Source organism: Coregonus lavaretus, assembly GCF_964263955.1.
Source record: "Coregonus lavaretus genome assembly, chromosome: 39".
NCBI lineage: Eukaryota > Metazoa > Chordata > Actinopteri > Salmoniformes > Salmonidae > Coregonus > Coregonus lavaretus.
In genome coordinates this window covers 19527945-19553940 of record NC_140026.1, presented here as the reverse complement: position 1 = coordinate 19553940, position 25996 = coordinate 19527945, and the positions used below count along the sequence as shown (strand labels likewise).

At 43.3% G+C, this 25996-nt stretch overlaps 2 protein-coding genes across 3 annotated transcripts in view; both read right to left on the bottom strand.

Moving 5' to 3' along the window:
* The window catches only part of LOC311113097 (tetraspanin-5), a 38865-nt gene extending 22993 nt beyond the window's left edge, over positions 1 to 15872 (bottom strand). Inside the window, exons 1-2 of one of the 2 annotated variants that reach the window (XM_084156228.1) lie at positions 15504 to 15872; positions 729 to 779 (exon numbers count right to left, since the gene is read on the bottom strand). In XM_084156228.1, coding sequence (XP_084012354.1) covers positions 729 to 779; positions 15504 to 15584 — 132 coding nt within the window. In that variant the 5' untranslated portion in view covers positions 15585 to 15872. The remainder of the gene's footprint in view (positions 1 to 728; positions 780 to 15503) is intronic. The other variant, XM_084156229.1, reaches the window with a different exon arrangement.
* Positions 15873 to 16782: 910 nt separating this feature from the next.
* On the bottom strand, positions 16783 to 24511 carry LOC311112987 (bone morphogenetic protein 4; the record flags this gene model as incomplete). The annotated part of the gene is made up of 5 exons (XM_084156112.1): positions 16783 to 16915; positions 18399 to 18485; positions 19300 to 19957; positions 20300 to 20503; positions 24496 to 24511. 5 exons carry the CDS (start codon positions 24509 to 24511, stop codon positions 16783 to 16785), a joined length of 1098 nt encoding a protein of 365 aa, XP_084012238.1.
* Positions 24512 to 25996: the final 1485 nt, after the last annotated feature.

The window sequence follows — 25996 nt, the reverse complement described above, 5'->3', positions numbered from 1 at the left end:
CTGGGATTTTTGCTCACCGTTCTTGTGATCATTTTGACCCCACGGGGTGAGATCTTGCGTGGAGCCCCAGATCGAGGGAGATTATCAGTGGTCTTGTATGTCTTCCATTTCCTAATAATTGCTCCCACAGTTGATTTCTTCAAACCAAGCTGCTTACCTATTGCAGATTCAGTCTTCCCAGCCTGGTGCAGGTCTACACTTTTGTTTCTGGTGTCCTTTGACAGCTCTTTGGTCTTGGCCATAGTGGAGTTTGGAGTGTGACTGTTTGAGGTTGTGGACAGGTGTCTTTTATACTGATAACAAGTTCAAACAGGTGCCATTAATACAGGTAACGAGTGGAGGACAGAGGAGCCTCTTAAAGAAGAAGTTACAGGTCTGTGAGAGCCAGAAATCTTGTTTGTTTGTAGGTGACCAAATACTTATTTTCCACCATGATTTGCAAATAAATTCATTAAAAATCCTACAATGTGATTTTCTGGATATTTTTTTCTCAATTTGTCTGTCATAGTTGACGTGTACCTATGATGAAAATTACAGGCCTCTCTCATCTTTTTAAGTGGGAGAACTTGCACAATTGGTGGCTGACTAAATACTTTTTTCCCCCACTGTAAATGACAAAGGGTGGAAAAAGACTGATTGTATATTGTCCTTAAGTGAACATTTCTTTGTTTAATAAGACCTTATTTGATGTTCTTACTGGGTCCTTATGTTACCCAGTCTCCACTCACCTTCTCATTCCATGCCCATAGTCCGATTCCAAGGAAGGCCACACCCAGCAACTGAAAGAGACCACACAGACAATATGTCACATTAATAATCACGCTACTGCATCATATACTGTTACAAACCTCAGAGAGACACAAAGAGGGTGAAACCACTCCTTCCTGCACTCAAGTTCACCTTTTTCAAAATGTATTATCTTTCAATTTCACGTTTGACACTTAAGAAGGTTTTTTCCACATCATGGGTCTCAGTGATGATCGTCAGTTACATAAACATACAACTCACATTACTTCACTTTCCAGTACTAGATTGCATGTTTTGACATCTTCAATTGCTTATTCTAAACAGGAGTCAAGGATTTAAAAAAAGCCGGAATGTACAATTCTCCCAAGGAATTTCCTCACTCAACTGGAATGTCTGCCCAGTCAGAATATTAACGGTTTGATTTCTGGGACAAAACTTTTATTCATAAACCCTTATCTAAAACCCTTATTCTGAAAAGCCAGGTTTGACCAATGAAATAGATTGACCTAACTAACTAACTAACTAACTTGGTGATAACATCTTAAACCGCTATCTCAGTTGAAAGGGAGAGACAAGTCTGAGGTGTCTGCCTGCCTGTCTGACAGTCTGTCCACAAGTTTGTCTATTCTGTTTTTCTGCCTGCCTGTCTGTATGTCCGTCTGTCTGTCTAAGAGGAAGCTGTGTGGTGGAGGCCAGGCGTCTGGAAGCTGGCTGAATGTGGCGGACCATTTCCAAATGACAACAACAGGAAGTGAACGAGACAGGCTCAAGCTCTCCAACCTTCCAGCTCGGATTGAACAAGCCCTGTCAGTCAGCTCTGTGCAACTTTGCTGGCCCTATATGTCACTGAATGATATGAACAAACGGCTGCATTTATACACCAGCTACAGGGGACACTGAGACACTGGCAGAGCGGCCATTGCACCTCATCTGGCTGCAGTCTGGCACCGTTTGCAAACTATTATCCTGAACAGCACTGATCTCCTGTCAGTGCACCAGGGCTACTTCATGTGGTTGTAATACAGAGCTGTTGGCTAAGGTCTGAGATCAGAGGCCTAGGGGCGAGTATAAAGAGGGTGCCACAACCAACCGAGATGTGTGGCTAGATGAGCTGAGCTATAAATAAGAGCAGCACACCCCTAAACTTCGATCAGCCATTGTTAGATTATCAATGATACAAGTTCATTGTCACTCTGGAGAAGAATGACTGCAAGGTCATAACATGTAGGGTGATGGCCCAGTTTGGTCAGTGCTCTGCATATTTACTGTATGTGAGAGGCAGGGCCAGAATGAGCAGTCCTGTGTGTTCTGATGGCTGGGACACCCCAAGGGCTTGGATCAATAGGCTGCACTAACACGAGAGACAAGAGCTAAGCCTTGACAGCTGGGTGCTTGACATGGTCAATGCACACATACACACACGCATGCACACACATGCAAACACACACACACGCAAATCACAAAGGGAGTGATACACGTGCATGCACACACACAGTAATGTGGTAGCTTGATGTTCTCATAAAAACACAGATATCGCAGCTGTGGCTAAAACAACACGTCAGAGTGATGGATAGTCCCGGTTAAAGCAACCCTCCTCCATCTCCATTCTGCCTACAGTGAGGTTGTTTGTCAACTGAGGGGTGGGTGTTGGCAAATGTAACGGCTCTGAGTTATTTGAATTCTACCTAAAGACAATGAGGGTGGTTTTGGGTAGCCTGGTCCCAGATCTGTTTGTGTTCCTGCCAACTCAATTGCTGTCAGTCAAGCCAAACATGACCATGAGTGACAGGGAGCTGGCACTCAGGCTAGGTTTTGGGGGGTGATTACATCAATGTCCTGCAAAAAATGCTTGGTGATTCTTAGAACGGCCTAGCTACTAAGTTCCTTCTCCTTGATAACAATGCCTAAAGGCATCTGTTGTCGTGACGACAGAGAGCACTTCGACTTGTCATTCATCTCAGCGTGGCTCACAGTCACATTCAGTGTCTTCAGAAAGTATTCATCCCCCTTGACTTACTTCACATTTTATTGTGTTACAGCCTGAATTCAAATGGGTTAAATATATTTTCTACACACAATACCCCATAATGACAAAGTTAAAACATGTTTTTAGAAATGTTTGCAAATGTGTTGAAAATGAAATACAGAAATAAGCAATTCTTGGTAAGCAATTCAAGTGTAGATTTGGCCTTGTGTTTTAGGTTATTGTCCTACTGAAAGGTGAATTAATCTCTCAGTGGCTGGTGAAAAGCAGACAACCAGGTTTTCCTTTAGGATTTTGCCTGTGCTTAGCTCCATTCCGTTTATTTTTTATCCTGAAAAACTCCCCAGTCCTAAACGATTACAAGCATACCCATAACATGATGCAGCCATCAATATGCTTGAAAATATGGAGTGGTACTCTGTAATGTGTTGTATTGGATTCAACCAAACATAACTTTGAATTCAGGACAAAAAGTGAATTGCTTTGCACATTTTTTGAAGTTTTACTTTAGTGCCTTGTTGCAAACAAGATGCATGTTTTGGAATATTTGCATTCTGTACAGGCATCCTTCTTTTCCCTCTGTCAATTAGGTTAGTATTGTGGAGTAACTACAAATGTTGTTGATCCATCCTCAGTTTTCTCCTATCACAGCCATTAAACTCTGTAACTGTTTAAAGGCACCATTGGCCACATGGTGAAATCCTTGAGCGGATTCCGTCCTCTCCGGCACTTTTATTGGCTACAAGTTCAGAGACAATGGAGTCAAATGCGAGACTAGAAAGTAAGCTGTATTATCATGCAGTGATATTATCCTACAGTGATATTATCCTACAGTGATATTATCCTACAGTGTGTGAACCAGAATTGTGAAGAGAATAATAGTGTTAGGCTAAATCTCAGGTTGTTAAATGCTGTATCAGAGGCAATTTATGGCCGACACACACTGTGGGTCATGTAGCCAAGATATGGTTGGTTTACTGTGCGTTTTACATTTACATTTACATTTTAGTCATTTAGCAGACGCTCTTATCCAGAGCGACTTACAGGAGCAATTAGGGTTAAGTGCCTTGCTCAAGGGCACATTAACGTCATTTAGCAAACGCTCTTAGCCAGAGCGACTCACAAATTGGTCCGTTCACCGTATAGCCAGTGGGATAACCACTTTACAATTGGGGGGGGGGGGGGGGGGGGGGTAGAAGGATTCCTTTATCCTATCCCAGGTATTCCTTAAAGAGGTGGGGTTTCAAATGTCTCCGGAAGGTGGTGAGTGACTCCGCTGTCCTGGCGTCGTGAGGGAGCTTGTTCCACCATTGGGGTGCCAGAGCAGCGAACAGTTTTGACTGGGCTGAGCGGGAACTATGCTTCCGCAGAGGAAGGGGAGCCAGCAGGCCAGAGGTGGATGAGCGCAATACTCTCGTTTGGGTGTAGGGACTGATCAGAGCCTGAAGGTACAGAGGTGCCGTTCCCCTCACTGCTCCATAGGCAAGCACCATGGTCTTGTAGCGGATGCGAGCTTCAACTGGAAGCCAGTGGAGTGTGCGGAGGAGGGGGGTGACGTGAGAGAACTTGGGAAGGTTGAACACCAGACGGGCTGCGGCATTCTGGATGAGTTGTAGGGGTTTAATGGCACAGGCAGGGAGGCCAGCCAACAGCGAGTTGCAGTAGTCCAGACGGGAGATGACAAGCGCCTGGACCAGGACCTGTGCCGCTTCCTGTGTAAGGCAGGGTCGTACTCTCCGAATGTTGTAGAGCATGAACCTGCAGGAGCGGGTCACCGCCTTGATGTTGGCGGAGAATGACAGGGTGTTGTCCAGGGTCACGCCTAGGCTCTTCGCACTCTGGGAGGAGGACACAGCGGAGTTGTCAACCGTGATGGCGAGATCATGGAACGGGCAGTCCTTCCCCGGGAGGAAGAGCAGCTCCGTCTTGCCAGGGTTCAGCTTGAGGTGGTGATCCGTCATCCATACTGATATGTCTGCCAGACATGCAGAGATGCGATTCGCCACCTGGTTATCAGAAGGGGGAAAGGAGAAGATTAGTTGTGTATCGTCAGCGTAGCAATGATAGGAGAGACCATGTGAGGATATGACAGAGCCAAGTGACTTGGTGTATAGGGAGAAAAGGAGAGGGCCTAGAACTGAGCCTTGGGGGACACCAGTGGTGAGAGCACGTGGTGCGGAGACAGCTTCTCGCCACGCCACTTGGTAGGAGCGACCGGTCAGGTAGGACGCAATCCAGGAGTGAGCCGCGCCGGAGATGCCCAGCTCGGAGAGGGTGGAGAGGAGGATCTGATGGTTCACAGTATCAAAGGCAGCAGACAGGTCTAGAAGGACAAGAGCAGAGGAGAGAGAGTTAGCTTTAGCAGTGCGGAGAGTTTCCGTGACACAGAGAAGAGCAGTCTCAGTTGAATGACCAGTCCTGAAACCTGATTGGTTTGGATCAAGAAGGTCATTCTGAGAGAGATAGCAAGAGAGTTGGCTAAAGACGGCACGCTCAATAGTTTTGGAAAGAAAAGAAAGAAGGGATACTGGTCTGTAGTTGTTGACATCAGTGGGGTCGAGTGTTGGTTTTTTGAGAAGGGGAGTAACTCTCGCTCTCTTGAAGACGGAAGGGACATGGCCAGCGGTCAAGGATGAGTTGATCAGCGAGGTGAGGTAGGGGAGAAGGTCACCGGAGATGGTCTGGAGAAGGGAGGAGGGGATGGGGTCAAGCGGGCAGGTTGTTGGGCGGCCTGCAGTCACAAGTCGCAGGATTTTATCTGGAGAGAGAGGGGAGAAAGAAGTCAAAGCATAGGGTAGGGCAGTGTGAGCAGGACCAGCAGTGTCATTAGACTTAACAAACGAGGATCGGATGTCGTCAACCTTCTTTTCAAAGTGGTTGACGAAGTCATCCACAGAGAGAGAGGGGGGGGGGGGGGGGGGGGGGATTCAGGAGGGAGGAAAATGTGGCAAAGAGCTTCCTAGGGTTAGAGGCAGATGCTTGGAATTTAGAGTGGTAGAAGGTGGCCTTAGCAGCAGAAACAGATGAAGAAAATGTAGAGAGGAGGGAGTGAAAAGATGCCAGGTCGGCAGGGAGTTTAGTTTTCTTCCATTTCCGCTCCGCTGCCCGGAGCTCTGTTCTGTGAGCTCGCAGTGAGTCATCAAGCCACGGAGCTGGAGGGGAGGACCGAGCCGGCCGGGAGGATAGGGGACACAGAGAGTCAAAGGATGCAGAAAGGGAGGAGAGGAGGGTTGAGGAGGCAGAATCAGGAGATTGGAGGGAGAAGGATTGAGCAGAGGGAAGAGATGATAGGATGGAAGAGGAGAGAGTAGTGGGAGAGAGAGAGCGAAGGTTGCGGCGGCGCATTACCATCTGTGTAGGGGCAGAGTGAGTAGTGTGGGAGGAGAGCGAGAGAGAAAAGGAAACAAAGTAGTGGTCGGAGACATGGAGGGGAGTTGCAGTGAGATTAGTAGAGGAGCAGCATCTAGTGAAGATGAGGTCAAGCGTATTGCCTGCCTTGTGAGTAGGGGGGGACGGTGAGAGGGTGAGGTCAAAAGAGGAGAGGAGTGGAAAGAAGGAGGCAGAGAGAAATGAGTCAAATGTGGACATAGGGAGGTTGAAATCCCCCAAAACTGTGAGGGGTGAGCCATCCTCAGGAAAGGAACTTATCAAGGCGTCAAGCTCATTGATGAACTCTCCAAGGGAACCTGGAGGGCGATAGATGACAAGGATATTAAGCTTAAATGGGCTAGTGACTGTGACAGCATGGAATTCAAATGAGGAGATAGACAGATGGGTTAGGGGAAAAATTGAGAATGTCCACTTGGGAGAGATGAGGATTCCTGTGCCACCACCCCTCTGACCAGATGCTCTCGGGGTATGCGAGAACACATGGTCAGATGAGGAGAGAGCAGTAGGGGTAGCAGTGTTTTCAGTGGTAATCCATGTTTCCGTCAGCGCCAGGAAGTCGAGGGACTGGAGATTAGCATAGGCTGGGATGAAGTCAGCCTTGTTGGCAGCAGAACGGCAGTTCCAGAGGCTGCCTGAGACCTGGAACTCCAGGTGTGTGGTGCGTGTAGGGACCACCAGGTTAGAGAGGCAGCAGCCACGCGGTGTGGGGCGTTTGTGTAGCCTGTGCGGAGAGGAGAGAACAGGGATAGGCAGAGGCATAGTTGACAGGCTGCAACAGATGGCTACAATAATGCAGAGGAGATCGGGATGAAATGCACTGAACATCAGGGAAAGGAGAGTGCAGGCCTCCCTCACCAAAAAATAAATAAATATATAACTCTCCCAACTTCCACCTCAGAAACTATGATTGTTTCACTGAACCACCCGAATAAAACTCTCCCAACTTCCACTCTAGAAATTAGAATTGTTGTAAGCTACAGCAGACTGTTATCAGTAGCTGTAATTAACTACAGCAGCTACCAACCACCTAACGTTAATGCCTCGGATGAGGTTAGAAAAACAGCTGAATGGTAGCAGCTAGCTGGCTCAATCACAGGTACTCTCAAGCATGAAATAACATTGGAAACAGCTAACCACAGTTGCTAAAAGTTACCGATAGCTACCCTCTAGCTAGCTAGGTTTGTTGGTCCAGGTAGTGGGTAAGCTAGCCTCGTGCTTCGCCTGGGCTCCGCCGAATAAAATCCTAACCTACAATAATAACCTACAATAACTACCGGAGTAAGCTGCCTATAATACCAGACTACAATACCTACCTACAATCTAAATACATGGTTTAAGCTTAACTCAACACCATATAAGAAGCCAAGCTTACCTTTCATAACGCAGCAATGATTAAACGTTGGGTAGCTAGCACAAAGATATTGTATTTAGCTACCACAGCCTGCTGGTAGTGTTGGCTAGCTAGCAATGGCTACTGTGTTGACTTTGTTTGAAAAACGGCGTCGCTGTGAGCGAATGTAGCTGGCTAAAAGGATATTGTTTTTAGTTGCAACCGTTGCTAATAGCAACTCGCCAGCTAATCCAGGAGGTGAGTTAGCTAGCTAGCTTCTTGCTACATCCGGCACCGCCGAATACAAAAGTAACCTACAATAACTACACACAACAGCTACCCGCAACAGCCCACGATGCCTACCTATACTACTTAATAATATACAGCCCACGATGCCTACCTATAGTACCTAACTACAATCTAAATACATAGTTTAAGCCTTACTCGACAAAGCCCAAGCTATGTATAAAGCCAAACTGGCAGACTGCAATCAATAGCCGAAATTAAGTACAGCAGCTACCAACCACCTAACGTTAATGATAATGAGGTTAGAAAACAGCTGAAGGTGGCAGCTAGCTGGCTCAATTACAGGTACTATTAAGCATGAAATAACATTGGAAACAGCTAACCACAGTTGCTACAAGTTACCGATAGCTACCCTCTAGCTAGCTAGGTTTGTTGGTCCAGGTAGTGGGTAAGCTAGCCTCGTGCTTCGCCGAATAAAATCCTTACCTACAATTACCTACAATAATAACCTACAATAATAACCTACAATAACTACCGGAGTAAGCTGCCTATAATACCAGACTACAATACCTACCTACAAACTAAGTACATGGTATAAGCTTAACTCAACACCATAAACGAAGCCAAGCTTACCTCTCCTGCTAGAGAAAAACACAACCTCTTCGGATCTAGGGAAAAGAGAAAGTGTGTCTGGTCCTCTGGGTCCCATTTTGAATGTGTCCTCGTCAAGGGAAGAGAGAGCCATGATGAATAAAGTCACCCTAAATAAAGTAACCCTTGAGAGTAGGGATGAACTGCATTCATGTCAGGTTATGGTTAATTGTCTGTATATCATTGAAATATGGATTATTGGTTACTTAGTACACAAACCTATTAGCTATTTGTTTATGAACAGTATGAGAATTGTAACCATCACTATAATACATTCTCCCTTCAGCCATTGAAAACAAGACAGGTGAAGCTTTGGTAGGAAAATGCAAACTGTACCTACGCCAGTTCTTTAATTCCCAGAGATTACACTGAATATCAAAATGGGTGGCAAGACCTGGAAGCTTTCCAAAAACCATTAAACATTCAAATGTAGGTAACTAGACCTGACGATGCCCCCAAAGTCGGTCACTATGTAGGGACTATGGTGCCATTTGGGATGCAGAATACATTAGGTTACATACACAGATTCACACTCTGAGTTGGACTGAGTGCATTACTTCAGAGATTATTCACAACCAGACAAATCCATATACTAAAACAAATCAAATTATATTTGTCACATGCGCTGAATACAACAAGTGTAGACTTTACCGGGAAATGCTTACTTACGATCCCTTTCCCAACAATGCAGTTGAAAAGTATGAAAATTAACAAATAGATAAAGAAAATAGTAACACAATAAAATAACAATAACGAGGCTATATACAGGCTATATACAAGGAGTACCACCGGTACAGAGTATGTGTACTGGGGTACGAGGTAGTTGCGGAGTGATTGATTGAGGTTATATGTACATGTAGGTTTGGTTAGGTGATTGATTGAGGTTATATGTACATGTAGGTTTGGTTAGGTGATTGATTGAGGTTATACAGTGAGGGAAAAAAGTATTTGATCCCCTGCTGATTTCGTACGTTTGCCCACTGACAAAGACACGATCAGTCTAAAATTTTAATGGTAGGTTTATTTGAACAGTGAAAGACAGAATAACAACAACAAAAATCCAGAAAAACGCATGTCAAAAATGTTATAAATTGATTTGCATTTTAAATGAGGGAAATAAGTATTTCACCCCTCTGCAAAACATGACTTAGTACTTGGTGGCAAAACCCTTGTTGGCAATCACAGAGGTCAGACGTTTCTTGTAGTTGGCCACCAGGTTTGCACACATCTCAGGAGGGATTTTGTCCCACTCCTCTTTGCAGATCTTCTCCAAGTCATTAAGGTTTTGAGGCTGACGTTTGGCAACTCGAACCTTCAGCTCCCTCCACAGATTTTCTATGGGATTAAGGTCTAGAGACTGGCTAGGCCACTCCAGGACCTTAATGTGCTTCATCTTGAGCCACTCCTTTGTTGCCTTGGCCGTGTGTTTTGGGTCATTGTCATGCTGGAATACCCATCCACAACCGATTTTCAATGCCCTGGCTGAGGGAAGGAGGATCTCACCCAAGATTTGATGGTACATGGCCCTGTCCATTGTCCCTTTGATGCGGTGAAGTTGTCCTGTCCCCTTAGCAGAAAAACACCCCCAAAGCATAATGTTTCCACCTCCATGTTTGACGGTGGGGATGGTGTTCTTGGGGTCATAGGCAGCATTCCTCCTCCTCCAAACACGGCGAGTTGAGTTGATGCCAAAGAGCTCGATTTTGGTCTCATCTGACCACAACACTTTCACCCAGTTCTCCTCTGAATCATTCAGATGTTCATTGGCCTGTATATGTGCTTTCTTGAGCAGGGGGACCTTGCGGGCACTGCAGGATTTCAGTCCTTCACGGCGTAGTGTGTTACCAATTGTTTTCTTGGTGACTATGGTCCCAGCTGCCTTGAGATCATTGACAAGATCCTCCCGTGTAGTTCTGGGCTGATCACCGTTCTCATGATCATTGCAACTCCACGAGGTGAGATCTTGCATGGAGCCCCAGGCCGAGGGAGATTGACAGTTCTTTTGTGTTTCTTCCATTTGCGAATAATCACACCAACTGTTGTCACCTTCTCACCAAGCTGCTTGGTGATGGTCTTGTAGCTCATTCCAGCCTTGTGTAGGTCTACAATCTTGTCCCTGACATCCTTGGAGAGCTCTTTGGTCTTGGCCATGGTGGAGAGTTTGGAATCTGATTGATTGATTGCTTCTGTGGACAGGTGTCTTTTATACAGGTAACAAACTGAGATTAGGAGCACTCCCTTTAAGAGTGTGCTCCTAATCTCAGCTCGTTACCTGTATAAAAGACACCTGGGAGGCAGAAATCTTTCTGATTGAGAGGGGGTCAAATACTTATTTCCCTCATTAAAATGCAAATCAATTTATAACATTTTTGACATGCGATTTTCTGGATTTTTTTGTTTTATTCTGTCTCTCACTGTTCAAATAAACCTACCATTAAAATTATAGACTGATCATTTCTTTGTCAGTGGGGAAACGTACAAAATCAGCAGGGGATCAAATACTTTTTTCCCTCACTGTATGTACATGTAGGTTTGGTTAGGTGATTGATTGAGGTTATATGTACATGTATGTTTGGTTAGGTGATTGAGGTTATATGTACATGTAGGTTTGGTTAGGTGATTGATTGAGGTTATATGTACATGTAGGTTTGGTTAGGTGATTGATTGAAGTTAATGTAGGTAGGGGGTGAAAACAGAAAGTCCGGGTAGACGTTTAATTAACTGTTCAGCAGTCATTGCTTTGGGGTAGAAGTTGTTCAGGAGCCTTTTAGTCCCAGACTTGGCGCTCCGGTACCGCTTGCCGTGCGGTAGCAGAAAGAACAGTCTGTGACTTGGCTGGAGTCTTGGACAATTTTTAGGGCCTTCCACTGACACTGCCTGGTATAGAGGTCCTGGATGACAGGGAGCTAGGCCACAGTGACATACTGGGCCGTACGCACTACCCTCTGCCAAGTAGTTGCCATACCAAGCAGTGATGCAGCCAGTCAAGATGCTCTCAATGGTGCAGCTGTAGAACTTTTTGAGGATCTGAGGGCCCATGCCAAATCTTTCAAATCAACACAGTCAGATACTGGAGAAGAACTGATTAAAAATGTAATATCTCCACTGGCCAGAAGATCATCTGAACTCTAAACTCACAACTGTAGTGATAGGGTAAAGAGATGAGGAGGGTTATCATATTGTATAACGCTATAGTCATAATTCACCCTCTCCTCTTTATGTCCATACAGATTTAACACATTTAACGTGATGTGACGATGACAAATAACAACCCAAACCCTCTGGTTTCCATGGTTTTTGTTTTGTAAGGACTCAGACACTGTGAGGTCCTCCAGACTTTGGTCCCAGACGGACCCCCAGAGAGAAGACTATTACAAAAATAACCCAAACAATGTTTCTCCTGGCTGCCATTCTGTTGCTATAGCTGTGTCCAAAACCTTTATTTATCCACTGGCCTTTAATTCATTACAGCTCCATGAGAACTTTCTGCAATGTTGATACAATGCTGACACAAATGTGCGAAAGTCTGCAAATATTACCTTCCAATGTCAGATAAAATGACAATTCTTTGGGTTATAAATTATCGTTTTAAAAGTGGTTGATAGTGATTTTAGTGAGTTAGGCCTACTATTTTTAAAGAATGTGTTTAACTGGCCATGGCATGGATGTGTGGCTTCAATGACAAAGATAAACTTTGTTCTTAATAGAATATGGCAGAAAGTTTAAGGCTGATACTACACTCATGATCCCATTGAAAATTCAGCAATAAATTATTGACGCAACCTCTCTTCAGTGGCACTAGCTCCATTTATAAATCTGATATCATAAGCACTTCTACACAATGCACTGTACCCTCCAAAATACATTTAAGATATAGTTGTGTAGTTTATCAAAGCCCTCTCACACGGATCTTGGCTATATCGTTACATCTTGAAGACAACGGCCACGGGAAAGGGGTTCGCACATGCAAACCAATGTAGCTCAGTTGGTAGAGCATGGCGTTTGCAACGTCAGGGTTGTGGGTTTGATTCACACAGGGGGTATAAAAAAATTAATAATAATAATAATGTATGCACTAACTAACTGTAAGTCGCTCTGGATAAGAGCGTCTGCTAAATGACTAAAATGTAAATGTAATCTCTATGGTGCTAGCTTGCTTTATCGTAGCATCAGAGATGTTACTGGCATTAGGCATTACCCATAAAGACCTTAAATATTCACCAGCATCCCCAGTAATCTCAATATCTGTACCAGCTTTACCACAAATAGGCTATCAAAAGTAGATTATAGTACAGAATGCATACCATGCCAGCTACGTGGCTAGAACCATTGCAAATCAGGCTCTTGCAGCTCCATCACTTACAACCACAATAACCCTCAAACCATTAGCAGACCACTGGCTCTCACGGTCATGGACATGGTCAATGGCACTGAAAGCAGACAATGTCGAATGGGACAGACTTTAGGAGGGAGGTCAGAGAGAGGGGTTGAACGGAACAAAGGCGATGGAGGCCGTTGAATGGGATTACATTAGCATTGAATTGACCACGCAACCAATTCTGCCAAACTCCTGCGAGCCAGAATAAGACTTTAGAGAGTCACATGACCTGGACGTAATCCTAATGGGGAAAACTCTCCTTAGTCACCTATTCCCCGTCCAAAACCATACAGAGCCAAAAGAAGAAAAAAGCATCATAGGAAGACTTGTTTTTCAGAGATAGGCTTATTATATAAAATTGTCCTTGTTATTGACTTTGTCCCTCTGGAAATGACCATTAAGCTCTGGCTCATGCATTTCTCTAACAGGGCAGTTGAAACTAAAGGGGAATAAGAAACACAGACATGAGTCCAAAACATGTTCTCCCAACAATAGAGAGGTGTATTTAGAAAATTACCTATTTTACCAGCTACTTGGTATCATATTATGAGCTCTCCCTGTCTGAGATGAAGTCACTACAATCAATAGTATAGGTTCACAGTAGATTTGAGACAATTCACTAATTGGCCTAGTCACAATAAGATTAGGTGTGTAGGCTAAGTGTTAGGTAAACAATAAGCTGTCTTGGCATGGACATTCATTAGGCCAGGCCTACTTTTCACAAGGAAGAACTGAGTGGGAATTGAGTAGACATAACCCACTATACATAGTCCAAGGCCAACGTCTTTTGGATATATATATATATTTTTTTTTTTACCTGTCCAGACCAGCCATCCTTTTTTGGTCTTCTTTGGTGCATCTGGACCGGCCTTGATTTCACAGTCCATGGACATTGATTTTTTGTCCGGTCTTGACCAATTCTGAACCAATCATAGACGTCTATGTTTGGTTCAGAGTCGGTCCGGTCCGGCCTTGAATTGGCCAAACATAAACGTCTATATTTGGTTTAGATTTGGTCCAGTCCGGACCAGACCAAATCTGAACCAATCATAGACATTATGTTTCACAAGTTTGGACAGCAAAGCACAGTACAGTAGAGCACAGCAGAGTACAGTACAGTATAGTACAGTAAAGAAAAGTAGAGTGTAGTACAATACAGTAGAGTACAGTATAATGTACTGTATTGTACCCTACTTTACTTTAATGTACTCTACTGGACTGTTCTCTACTAAATTAAACTGTACAGTACTCTACTGTACTCTACTGAATACAAATATTCTGTACTGTATCGTACCGTACTGTACTGTACTGTACTGAGCTGTGCCATACTCTATTGTGCTGTTCAAACTAATGAAATATAGCCTAGATGTCTATGATTCAATCAGATTCGGTCTAGTCCAGACTGACCAAATGTGTACTTGTTTGGGAGCGGAGCTCATTAGAATAATATGCTTTGCATGTGTTTATTTTTTACATTTACATTTTGGTGATTCAACAGATGCTGTTAATCAGAGCAACTTACAGTCAATGCATTCAATTAGGGTAGATAAACAACAACAGATCACAGTCTTAGCAAGAAAAAAAGAAGTTTAGCCGTTACTGAGAATGTTATTGTAGTTGAAGTGGACTGTTGGTTTATTTAGTAGGACTACTTTGAACATTATCACTGCCAGTTTTAAAGCTTTTGTAAAAGCTAACATAAGTGCATGTGACAGATGGCAGCAGTGGTGTAAAGTATTTAAGTAAAAATACTTGAAAGTACTACTTAAGTAGTTTTAGGGGTATCTTTACTTTACTATTTATATTTTTGACAACGTTTACTTCACTACCTTTGCTTAATATAAGGAATTTGAAATGATTTATACTTTTACTTTTGATACTTAAGTATATTTAAAACCAAATACTTTTAGACTTTTACTAAAGTAGGATTTTACTGGGTGACTTTCACTTTTACTTGAGTCGTTTTCTATTAAGGTATCTTTACTTTTACTCAAGTATGACGATTGGGTACTTTTTCCACCACTGGATGGCAGCAATAATAAATATTCTATACTGCAATCTTTCCTATATTAAATGGATTCATTGAGAATGTACAGTATGTACCATTGAAATTGGGCCATAGAATAAATTACTGAAAAATATGTATGTACCCAAAAACGTCTGGAAAATACGTATTTTTCAAAGATGCAACTTCAACGTCTGGATAATACGTCTTTTAGTCATTTTTTTCACGTAATTTTGCTTACTGGGAATGTAGTCCGATGACGGTAATAAATAGGGCATAATTATGTTTATGGCCCCATTTGCATGTGAAGAAAAACGTTTCACGTGTCATGTGAGTTGGTCCCGACAAACGAGGACAGAAAGCGGATTACCGGGGGCAGTGGAGACTGGAAATAAAAAAGTGCTCTGAGTAGGAGTCTATGTGAAGGCTATTGTGAATGTCAACAAACCTAAATAAGCAAGGTAAAAAGAGCTTGAAATGCATGCCAACACAAACAAAGTGGTTTGCTGCTATTCACAAATCGAAAGATCACGTTATCATTTATAATAGGTTTTAACAGACTATTATTTAATACATCAATAGACCTACAGCTTGTGAAGCATCTTGGTCGTAAAATCATCAAGGGAATATTATTCACAATAATTAGGCTATTATAATATCACTTAAGCCAGTTCCTCTAGCTGGGCCTACAGTTTAAAATAGATTGCAGATTCAAAATTGCCCAATGAAAGACAATAAGAGAGACAAATAGCAAGAAGAAAAACACACTTACCCAAAATATTATGTTAAATCCAAAAATAAAATATTTGATGCAGCAACTGACTTCATGGCCTTTAAAATGTTTTCCTGACATACTTGAATTTCATACAGTAGGCTTCATAGACCGATAAATATACCGGATCATAGGCTCGCAGGCGGCAGGTTCAGCGCTTGGCGATCCAATTCTTGCAACTTGCTGCCTGCTCGCTTCATCCAAATAAAATAAACATACTGTAGCCTATCCCTCGACACAGATGTCACCCTGATAATACAAGTAGAATAATGCACAATCTAACACTGTAAATAACAAACAAACGTCAACCTATTCCCTCTGCATTTACTTCTAACGGAACCTCCCGGTTGTCACCGAACAAATCGGATCATCGTTCCCCCACAGTTATGGCTGCGTTTTTAAAGGACTACAGCTGCAACCAATCAGATGTTTGGCTGTTAAGTAGTGGGCTGTACTTCCTCTTTCTGCCCAATCCCAGCTTGACCCCTAGGTAGCCTAGTTGTTAATAGCATTGTGCCAATAACCGAAAGGTCGTTGGTTCGAATCCCTGAGCCAGCAAGGTGAAGAAATCTGCCGTTCTGCCCTTAAGCAAGGAAGTGAACAACCAACAACTGCTCCTCGGGCCGCGATTTTAAAAAAATCCCTGGTTTACACTTGACATTTGATAGCTGGGATTTTGTACATATTTGCTTACACTTATCAAATCTTTTCAGATATCTTCAAGTGCTTCGGAGGTAAGGGCTACGGGTTAATTTGGTATTGGATGTCAATCTGTGGCTCACTAGCTCTATGGGAGGAAAGACTAAATTCCAAATCAACCCCAACCCTGCTCTGAGCCCCTAACCCTACAAGCACCGTTGTAGATCTGAAAGGATCAGGTACAATATGTAAATTAGCCTATAATGTAGGATACATCGGTAAGAAACTGTTTTGCTGCACTTCCAAATGACAAGTCCTATAAAAAAAAGCCTGTCAGTGAAATGTATTCAATTGATTCTTTATTCTAATGCTTGTATTGGATGGACTAAAAGCTCTTGATTGTAACACATGTAGTAAACAGGAGAACATTTTTCAAGTGTATTTTTAATTCACCCACCACACCAGAACATACAGTCTATCAACCCTCGTTCATTGATTCTTCGGAACATAAAATGACCCTAATCCTTTTCACCCTGGTCTACTAGCTGGTCTACTAGCCGGTCTCCTACTTCAGATTCAATAAGCAATTTCGCCCTCCAGTGTCTAGGATGGGTAAATACTGTATGTGGGGGAGCTGGTTTCAATGCTTAGCCTGTGGCTGGCATATGCAGCTCTCTGCCCTTGCATCTCTAAACTTCTGGACGATGACGTCATCTGTTTCACTCCTATACATCACCGTGAGAGATGACAGCTCCAGTGGAACACAGTTGGAGCTGAAATTGAAGGAAACTCAATATTACAACTACAGTAATGTTGTTGTAGGGTCGCAAAATTCCTGTAACTTTCCCAAAATATCAAGGTTTTCCAGAAATCCCGGTTGGAAGAGTCCCAGAATCAGGAGAGAATAAGCAGGAAATCGGGGATCCTCCATCCGGTTTTCTGGAAAACCTGGGAATTTTGGGAAAGTTACCAGAGTTTTGCAACCCTAATTACAACAATCCTACAGAATAATATAGTCCTAGTGGATATGGAACTACACAAAGTGGATGTCGATTCTGCCCTACAAAGGCAAGACACATTAACTACGGCAGCAGTGAAAGTGAGAAAAGTTGCTTTAAAGTTTTTTTGCTAGCCAGCCAATTATGTTGTAGGTAGATAAGTGATAATGCACTGATGTATCATCTTATTATCAATCAATTTTTATGCACATCAACCATGACCACTGATTTGACCCATGACCCCTAAAATGCAGATACTGCCCGCTGTCTTTGTATGACCTTAAACAACTATATGGGTCATGCAAAGGCAAAGTGCAGTATCTTCAATCTAAATGTGTTTATTCAACTCTGTTGTTTTCTGTTTGATGGAAACAGCTTGAGTGTTCTAACTACATTCCAACTGTATTTAATGGTGTTATGTAGTTGTGTTTTCATGTTTTGAATGTTGTATTGTAGTAACCCTCAAGCATTTTTCCACCATAAGGTAAGGAATATTTCATCACGCAGAACATTTATACTTTAAAAAGATATATCTACAATCTAAATGTGTTTATCCAATTTTCTTGTTGTCTTTCTATTTGACTTTGTATGGTCATTTATTTGACTTATGGGTCATAGGTCAAATCAGTGGTCATGGTTGATACGTGGTCCTCTGTAGCTCAATTGGTAGAGCATGGCGCTTGTAACGCCAGGGTAGTGGGTTCGATCCCCGGGACCACCCATACGTAAAAATGTATGCACACATGACTGTAAGTCGCTTTGGATAAAAGCGTCTGCTAAATGGCATATTATATGCATAAAACATTACTTCATAATAAGATGATAAATCAGTGCATTATCACTTATCTACCTACAATATACTGTATTTGTCTGGACAGCAAATCAACTTTAAAGCCATGTTTCACTGTTTGCAAAGTTACTGGTCTTTACCTTTGCATGACGGAGCGGGTAACTAAAGTCAAAACATGGTGAAACAAAGCCAAAGTGCAGTAACTTCAGTTACTGCTGTTTTACTTGGATTTTGTAGTTACTGCAAATTTCAAACTCAATTTTCTCTGAAACAGAACATAATTGAACCAGGACACTGTCACAAGATAAAACAGATACCACAAAGCCTGATTTCAGTCTTAACCTAATTTTGACCGAAAGTGTAGTTACTGCATTTTGCCTTTGTAGGGCAGTATTGTCTACATATAGCTACACAAGGGCTACCACAGTATCTATAGTGCATAGTGGACATCGAGTTCTCAACACATACCTATTGACTGATCTCTCCTCAGTCTGTCTTTTCCTCGTTCTAAATCCTTCTATGGACACTCCTGAATTCCCAATGTGGCAGGTACCACTGAAATGGGATAACACTCTGATTATAAACACAACAAAGGTTCTGCATTGGATGATCACTTCACTACCCAGTCAGCAAGCAAATCTGGCTGCAATGACATCATAACTTGGGTAGTTAAGTCATCATTTTTAAGGTGCACATGAATTTGATTGGGGGAGAGGTGTCACCCTTAGATAAAACAATATTGTGATGCTGTATGCCTCGCTCATAATGACATCGACATATATCGATATTGTTATGATATGACCGATATCAATGTGGTATTGAATTATCGATATCGGCACTCACCACTGTAATAACAACAATTACAGTGAGCTCCAAAAGTATTGGGACAGTGACACATATTGTTATTGTTTTGGCTCTGTACTCCAGCACTTTGGATTTGAAATGATACAATGACTATGAGGTTAAAGTGCAGACTGTCATCCTTATTGGGTGAACTGTTTAGAAACTACAGCACTTTTTGTGCATAGTCCCCCCATTTTAGGGGACCAAATTTTTTTTGAGTCACAGGCTTAATGTAGTCACTGCGTACTAGGAATACTTAATCTTTACTACTTTAATAAACATATAAGTGAATTTGTCCCAATACTTTTGGTCCCCTAAAATGGGAGGACTATGTCCAAAAAGTGCTGTAATTTCTAAACGGTTAACCCGATATGGATGAAAATACCCTCAAATTAAAGCTGACAGTCTGCACTTTAACTTCATAGTCATTGTATCAAGTGCTGGAGTACAGAGCCAAAACAACAACAAAATGTGTCACTGTCCCAATATTCCTGGAGCTCACTCTATGTTTGTGTGACGTTCCCACCTGCAGAAGGTAGCATTGAACCCTGACGGCTGTAGGATCCAGTTTGCCAGATTGCCCTTGTTGAAGTCAACATAGCGGTGATGGAGCCGACACTGTGGGTCAGGGGTGGCATCAAAGCGACGACGCTTGTAGCCGTTTCGTTTGGCCAGGAAGAGGCTCCTCCTCTCGTGGCTCCTCATGCGGCAGTGCTGGCGCTGTCTGCGCTCAGGCCGGAGCCCATTGGTGGCAGCCGTCGTCTGGTGGCGAAGCGGCCTAGCCCGGTACACCACCAGCAGGGGCTCGCTGAGGGAGCCGCCCCCCAGGCAGTAGAGGCTCTGGGTCAGGGCCTCATGAAGCACCAGGCTCCCACTCTCGTCCGTGTAGCGCAGCTGGAAGCCCACCACGTCCAGAGGCTTGGAGGAGAACATGAAGGGGGACACGTCAAACACGTCGTAGCCAGACAGGGGTAGCTGATCCAGGGTCAGGATCCTCTCCTCGAGGGGAGGGCTCACGCTCAGGCCACTCGCCCCCCTGGTCAGGCTGTGCAGGGCCACCGTGACACTGAGGGGGTTGGGGTGGAGGGTCTTGCGGAGCAGGACGAGCTCAGCCACGGCCATGGAAGGCTTCAGGTGGGAGACGTTGAACCAGATCCATCCTGCGGGGGCATGCAGTGGGCCTGCTTGGTCCAAGGAACATAAAGAGAGACAATGTTAATCAATCTAGTTGATTGCATCCAAAGTTGGCCCACAGCACAGAACACATAAACAGCCCACATAGACATGATGTTGCTGGAACAAAACACAGGCATCAATTAACAACATCACATACACAACTTTCCTTGGACAACTATGGTATAATAAAGCTGATATTAGCTAACTGCGAACTATAACTATTTTCAGGACTAACAGGAATTTCACTAGCTAATAAGACATCAAACATATTGCTAAAATTCCATATTAGGACCAATCCATGTTAGGAAACATCTTATTTACTGTATAACGGTTTCAAGTTAGGCTCCTACCCAGGACACTCCGAAAACTCTGCACCAGTGTTCCATCGGAGCTTCCCAAGTCTCGGGCCTCTTGTGTGTCCAGAAGTTGATAGACCTGTCTCATGTAGGGGTGTGGTTTGGCCTGATGTGGTGCAGACAGCTTATTGATGTGCAGCATCTCCAGAATGGCTTTGCCCAATTCCTTATTCTCCTCAATGGCACCTTCCAAGTCATCTGTGAGCAATAAGCCCCAGGCACAATTCAACAGGAGAAGGAACAACATGACATGTAAGCACCTCAAACAGGCAGCTCAACAATCAAACCTTGTATTCAGCGGTAGGCTAATCCACCTAAAAGGCCAATTTGAACCTTTGATTTAAAAAAAATCTTCCAATTTCACAAACAGACTTTGGGGATGAACCGATGTCTTATCGTCCTCTTGTCTGATCCCAGAATGGTGAGAAACGGTCAAGCCTCAATCTCATGCCCCAGAAGGACAGAAAGGACCGAAAGGCGGGTCGTTCACTAATTGGGTTGTTAGAACTCCAGGAACCGTCAGAACTTTGTGAAAGCAATTAGGGATCACACAGAGAACCTCTGGAATGTCACACTCCATTTGACAAGCATCATTATAGTGACTGTTTCTGCAATGGGGGCTGAGTACAACATTGTTCCCCCGTTTAGTTTTGGAATTAAAAAGCACTGAGATTTTCAGTTGCTGCTGATGTAAAATTATGATAAAATGTTTTATACCGTATAATTTTGTTCTAGAGACTGAATGATTTTTTTGCAGCAGAATGGGTTGCATAAGTTGTCAGATAACCTAACCAGAATATAGTTTTAGTCCACCCTAAAAACGGTGGGAACGTTCCACAGAAAGTGCAAGGCATTATTGTAAGGGTCAACAAGCACTTTACATGCGATGCCTGAATTGATGTTTTAAATGTTCAGACTTTGCCCTTGCTCCACAAAATATAACTACAGTAAGAACAAAAGCTGTTCGAAGAAGATGCATGTTTTTTTTATGAAACAATATGAAATACTTTACAGTTGGACAGGCAGTCAAGGCCCCCATTGGAGCCCTTTAAGCAGTCTAACCAAATCATATTTTTACAGACTACTCAATCAATCAGTTAATTAAATGCGGAAGACACATTTCAGTTGAATGCATTCAGTTGTACAACTGACTAGATATCCCCTTTTCCTTTCCCTAATGCATTTCCAAAAGTAATTCATTACACTAATTGCTGCTTTTACCTTATATATGTAATTAAATAAAAGTGTCAATAGAGGGGGCTAATTCACTGGACTGAAGCAGATCATCAAGGTTCCCTGAACCTTAATTTAATTCAAAGATGCAGCTGTGCTCCATAGTTGTAGGAATGCTCTGACCTTACAGACAGACAAACATGTTCTACATAATGAGTCCACCCTTACGACTACCTTAAAAAAAAATGTATCTAAACACCCCAAATCTGTGGTAAAAACTGACATTTCTTTTTTTTAAAGGGGGGGGGGGGGGGGTGCCAACTAAAACTTCCTAAAGTTAATAAAAAGCTTTAGTACCAGCTTGCTAATGAATCACTAATCTGTTTTATATTAACTGGCTGATGTAGGATTAATTTGGTGCCTCGGTGCTCTGAACAACAAGGATGTGGGTGTTGCCAGGGTGGGCAGAAAGGCTATCTGTTACTACCCTGTGTTTGTGTGTTTGTGTGTGTGTGCGTGCGTGCGTGCGTGTGCGTGTGTGCTTGCACGTGCACTCATCTATGTGTATGTGTCAGCACCAGGAGTTAAAGCTGGTTCCACTTATGTACATCTTACACAAACTGCATGTGCTAATGGGCCTCAGGGAGCAACAAACAGTTTCTCAGGGACTGAGCTAGCTGAAGAACTGTTTTGGCACATACCCTCTTTTAGATTTGTCTTCTATTTTATTAAGTTCTAAACTTCAGGATACAGGTAACAGATTTTGTGTTACAGTTTCCAGGAAGAATCTTAGAAAAGTTAGAGCTCATGTTATATGGAATACACTCTTAGATAAAAGGGTTCCAAAAGGGTTATTGGCTGTCCCCATAGGAGAACCCTTTTTGGTTCCAGGTAGAACCATTTTTGGTTCCAGGTAGAACCCTCTGTGGAAAGGGTTCTACATGGAACCCAAAAGAGTTCTACCTGGAACCAAAAAGGGTTCTTCAAAGAGTTCTCCTATGGGGACAGCCGAAGAACCCTTTTAGGTTCTAGATAGCACCTTTTTTTTGTATATAGGATGTAAAACTTCATAAAGTGTAATAAATATCCTTTGTAAATTGTATTTCTATAGGGGTTAAATCATGGTAAGGGTCAGAGCGGGGGATATGGTGCACAGTGTTTTGTTAATATCTGACACACATGTCAAAGGTTATTCCAAACTAGGCTTTGGTGGAGTTGGGTGTCACTGTGATGAAGTGCACTGATGGATGCTTACATTGGAGAGAGGGTTGTGGCTAGAAGGGATACAGTTTATATCAAAGTGATTTCAAACTTCAGAGAGAGTTGGCACTAGGGAGAGTGTTCAGAATCCTTCAATTTTGATCGAAGTAATTTAATTACATTTTTTCACATAAATGTAGACGTTAATGCCGTAGTTGTACATTTTTTGTGAAAATCACTACAATCATCGCACTTTAGCGGTCACCCTGATATTGACTACAAAGGGAAACCCAGCCGCGAGCTGCCCAGTGACGCGAGCCTACCAGACGAGCTAAATGCCTTTTATGCTCGCTTCGAGGCAAGCAACACTGAAGCATGCATGAGAGCACCAGCTGTTCCGGACGACTGTGTGATCACGCTTTCCATAGCCGATGTAAGCAAGACCTTTAAACAGGTCAACATTCACATGGCCAGACGGATTACCAGGGCGTGTACTCAGAGCATGCGCATACCAACTGGCAAGTATCTTTACTGACATTTTCAACCTCTCCCTGACAGAGGCTGTAATACCAACATGTTTCAAGCAGACCACCATCATAGTCCCTTTGCCCAACAATGCGAAGGTAACCTGCCTAAATGACTACCGCCCCGTAGCGCTCACGTCGGTAGCCATGAAATGCTTTGAAAGGCTGGTCATGGCTCACATCAACACCATTATCCCGGAAACCCTAGTCCCACTCCAATTCGCATACCGTCCCAACAGATCCACAGATGACGCAATCTCAATCGCACTCCACACTGCCCTTTCCCACCTGGACAAAAGGAACACTTATGTGAGAATGCTGTTCATTGACTACAGCTCAGCGTTCAACACCATAGTGCCCTCATCGCTAAGCTAAGGACCCTGGGACTAGACACCTCCCTCTGCAACTGGATCCTGGACTTCCTGACGGGCTGCCCCCAGGTGGTAAGGGTAAGCAACAACACATCTGCCAAGCTGATCCTCAACACCGGGGCCCCTCAGGGGTGCGTGCTTAGTCCCATCCTGTACTACCTGTTCACCCATGACTGCATGGCCAAGCACGACTCCAACACCATCATTAAGTTTGCTGACAACACAACAATGGTAGGCCTGATCACCGACAACGATGAGACAGCCTATAGGGAGGAGGTCAGAGAACTGGCAGTGTGGTGCCAGGACAACAACCTCTCCCTCAATGTGAGCGAGACAAAGGAGATGATTGTGGACTACAGGAAAAGGAGGGCCGAACAGGCCCCCATTAACATCGACAGGGCTGTAGTGGAGCGGGTCGAGAGTTTCAAGTTCCTTGGTGTCCACATCACCAACAAACTATCATGGTCCAAACACACGAAGACAGTCGTGAAGAGGGCACAACAACACCTTTTCCCCCTCAGGACACTGAAAAGATTTGGCATTGGTCCCCAGATCCTCAAAAAGTTATACAGCTGCACCATCGAGAGCATCCTGACCGGTTGCATCACCGTCTGGTATGCAGCTGCTCGGCATTCGACCGTAAGGCGCTACAGAGGGTAGTTCATACGGCCCAAGACATTACTGGGGCCAAGCTTCCTGCCATCCAGGACCTATATACTAGGCGGTGTCAGAGGAAGGCCCAAAAAATTGTCAAAGACTCCAGTCACCCAAGTCATAGACTGTGCTCTTTGCTACCGCACGGCAAGCGGTACCGGAGCGCCAAGTCTGGGTCCAAAAGGCTCCTTAACAGCTTCTACCCCCAAGCCATAAGACTGCTGAACAATTAATCAAATGGCCATCCGGACTATTTACCTCGACTAACCTGTACCCCCGCACATTGTCTCGGTACCGGTAACCCTTGTATATAGCCTTGTTATTGTTATGTAATCTTATTTTTTTACTTTAGTTTATTTAGCAAATATTTTCTTAACTCTATTTCTTGAACTGCATTGTTGGTTAAGGGCTTGTAAGTAAGCATTTCACGGTAAAGTCTACACCTGTTGAATTCAACGCATGTGACAAATACAATTTGATTTGATTTGACTACCCACTAGTCACAGATGTCATTTGAACATATAGTTTTGATTTACATTTGGTTGAGTTAATCATGGCTACCCGGACTATTTGCACTGCCCCCCCACCCCACCTTTTTACGCTGCTGCTACTCTGTTAATTATTTATGCATAGTCACTTTAACTCTACCCACATGTACATACTACTTCAACTACCTCAACTAACCGGTGCCCCCGCACATTGACTCTGCACCGGTACCCCCCTGTATATAGCCTCCCTACTGTTATTTTACTCTTTTTTCTCAACACTTTTTTGTTGTTGTTTTATTTTACTTTTTTATTAAAAATAAATGCACTGTTGGTTAAGGGCTGTAAGTAAGCATTTCACTGTAATGTCTGCACCTGTTGTATTCGGCGCATGTGGCCAATAAAATGTGATTTTATTTTATTTGAGTTGTCAACTAACGTGAATTCAACGTGAAATCAACAAAATATGTCACCATGTCATCCCTTACAAAAAAAGATTGCCATAAAAAAACTGCAGTAACTGCAGTTGACTGTGGTATTTTGGACGTAGTAATTGCAGCATTGTGCAGTTTTACTGCAACCTTTTTCATAAGGGATTGGATTTAGGTTCAAATGTGGGTGAAAAAAATACGACATTTCATTATGTTTATTCAACGTCAGCACATTTCTGTTGTTGTTGAAATGACATGGAAACTTCATACGTTGATTCAACCTGTTTTTGCCCAGTGGGTAGCTAAAGTTAGCTACTTCCCTCTCCTTACTGCCGGACAACAATGCTCCGCAAACGGAAGCGAATGACATTGTGCTCGGGTGTTGTGCTGTCCGGCATGCCATGCATTCTCCCCTCTCCCCATTGAGTAGACTCCCCATCACCGTGACATCCAGATGGTGACCAATAATACAAGTTATTTCTTCCTCGCCCATCGAAATAAACATACAACTTTACTTTACAAATGTTAATTAGCAACCGTCTGTTGTTGCCAACTAGCCAGCATAACTGGCTAATTAGCTAGCTATCAGGTGGGTAGGTTTGTTCGAAGTCCGAGTTCAGAGCGAGAGCGTGACGTCACTTTGACATGAGCCGTATCTCTTCTAGCCATAACCTGGCGTGAGCCATGATTCAGGCTACGTTAGACCACAATAAGTAGTGTTGGTGATGCCACTTGAGCCTATATATAATTTGTTTATTTATTTATTTTTTAACTACCTCTTCTAGAAGACAATGCTTTTTGTTTGCTCATCTATCTGTATGGGCGAACAAGACAATGGTTCAGGAAAAGATTT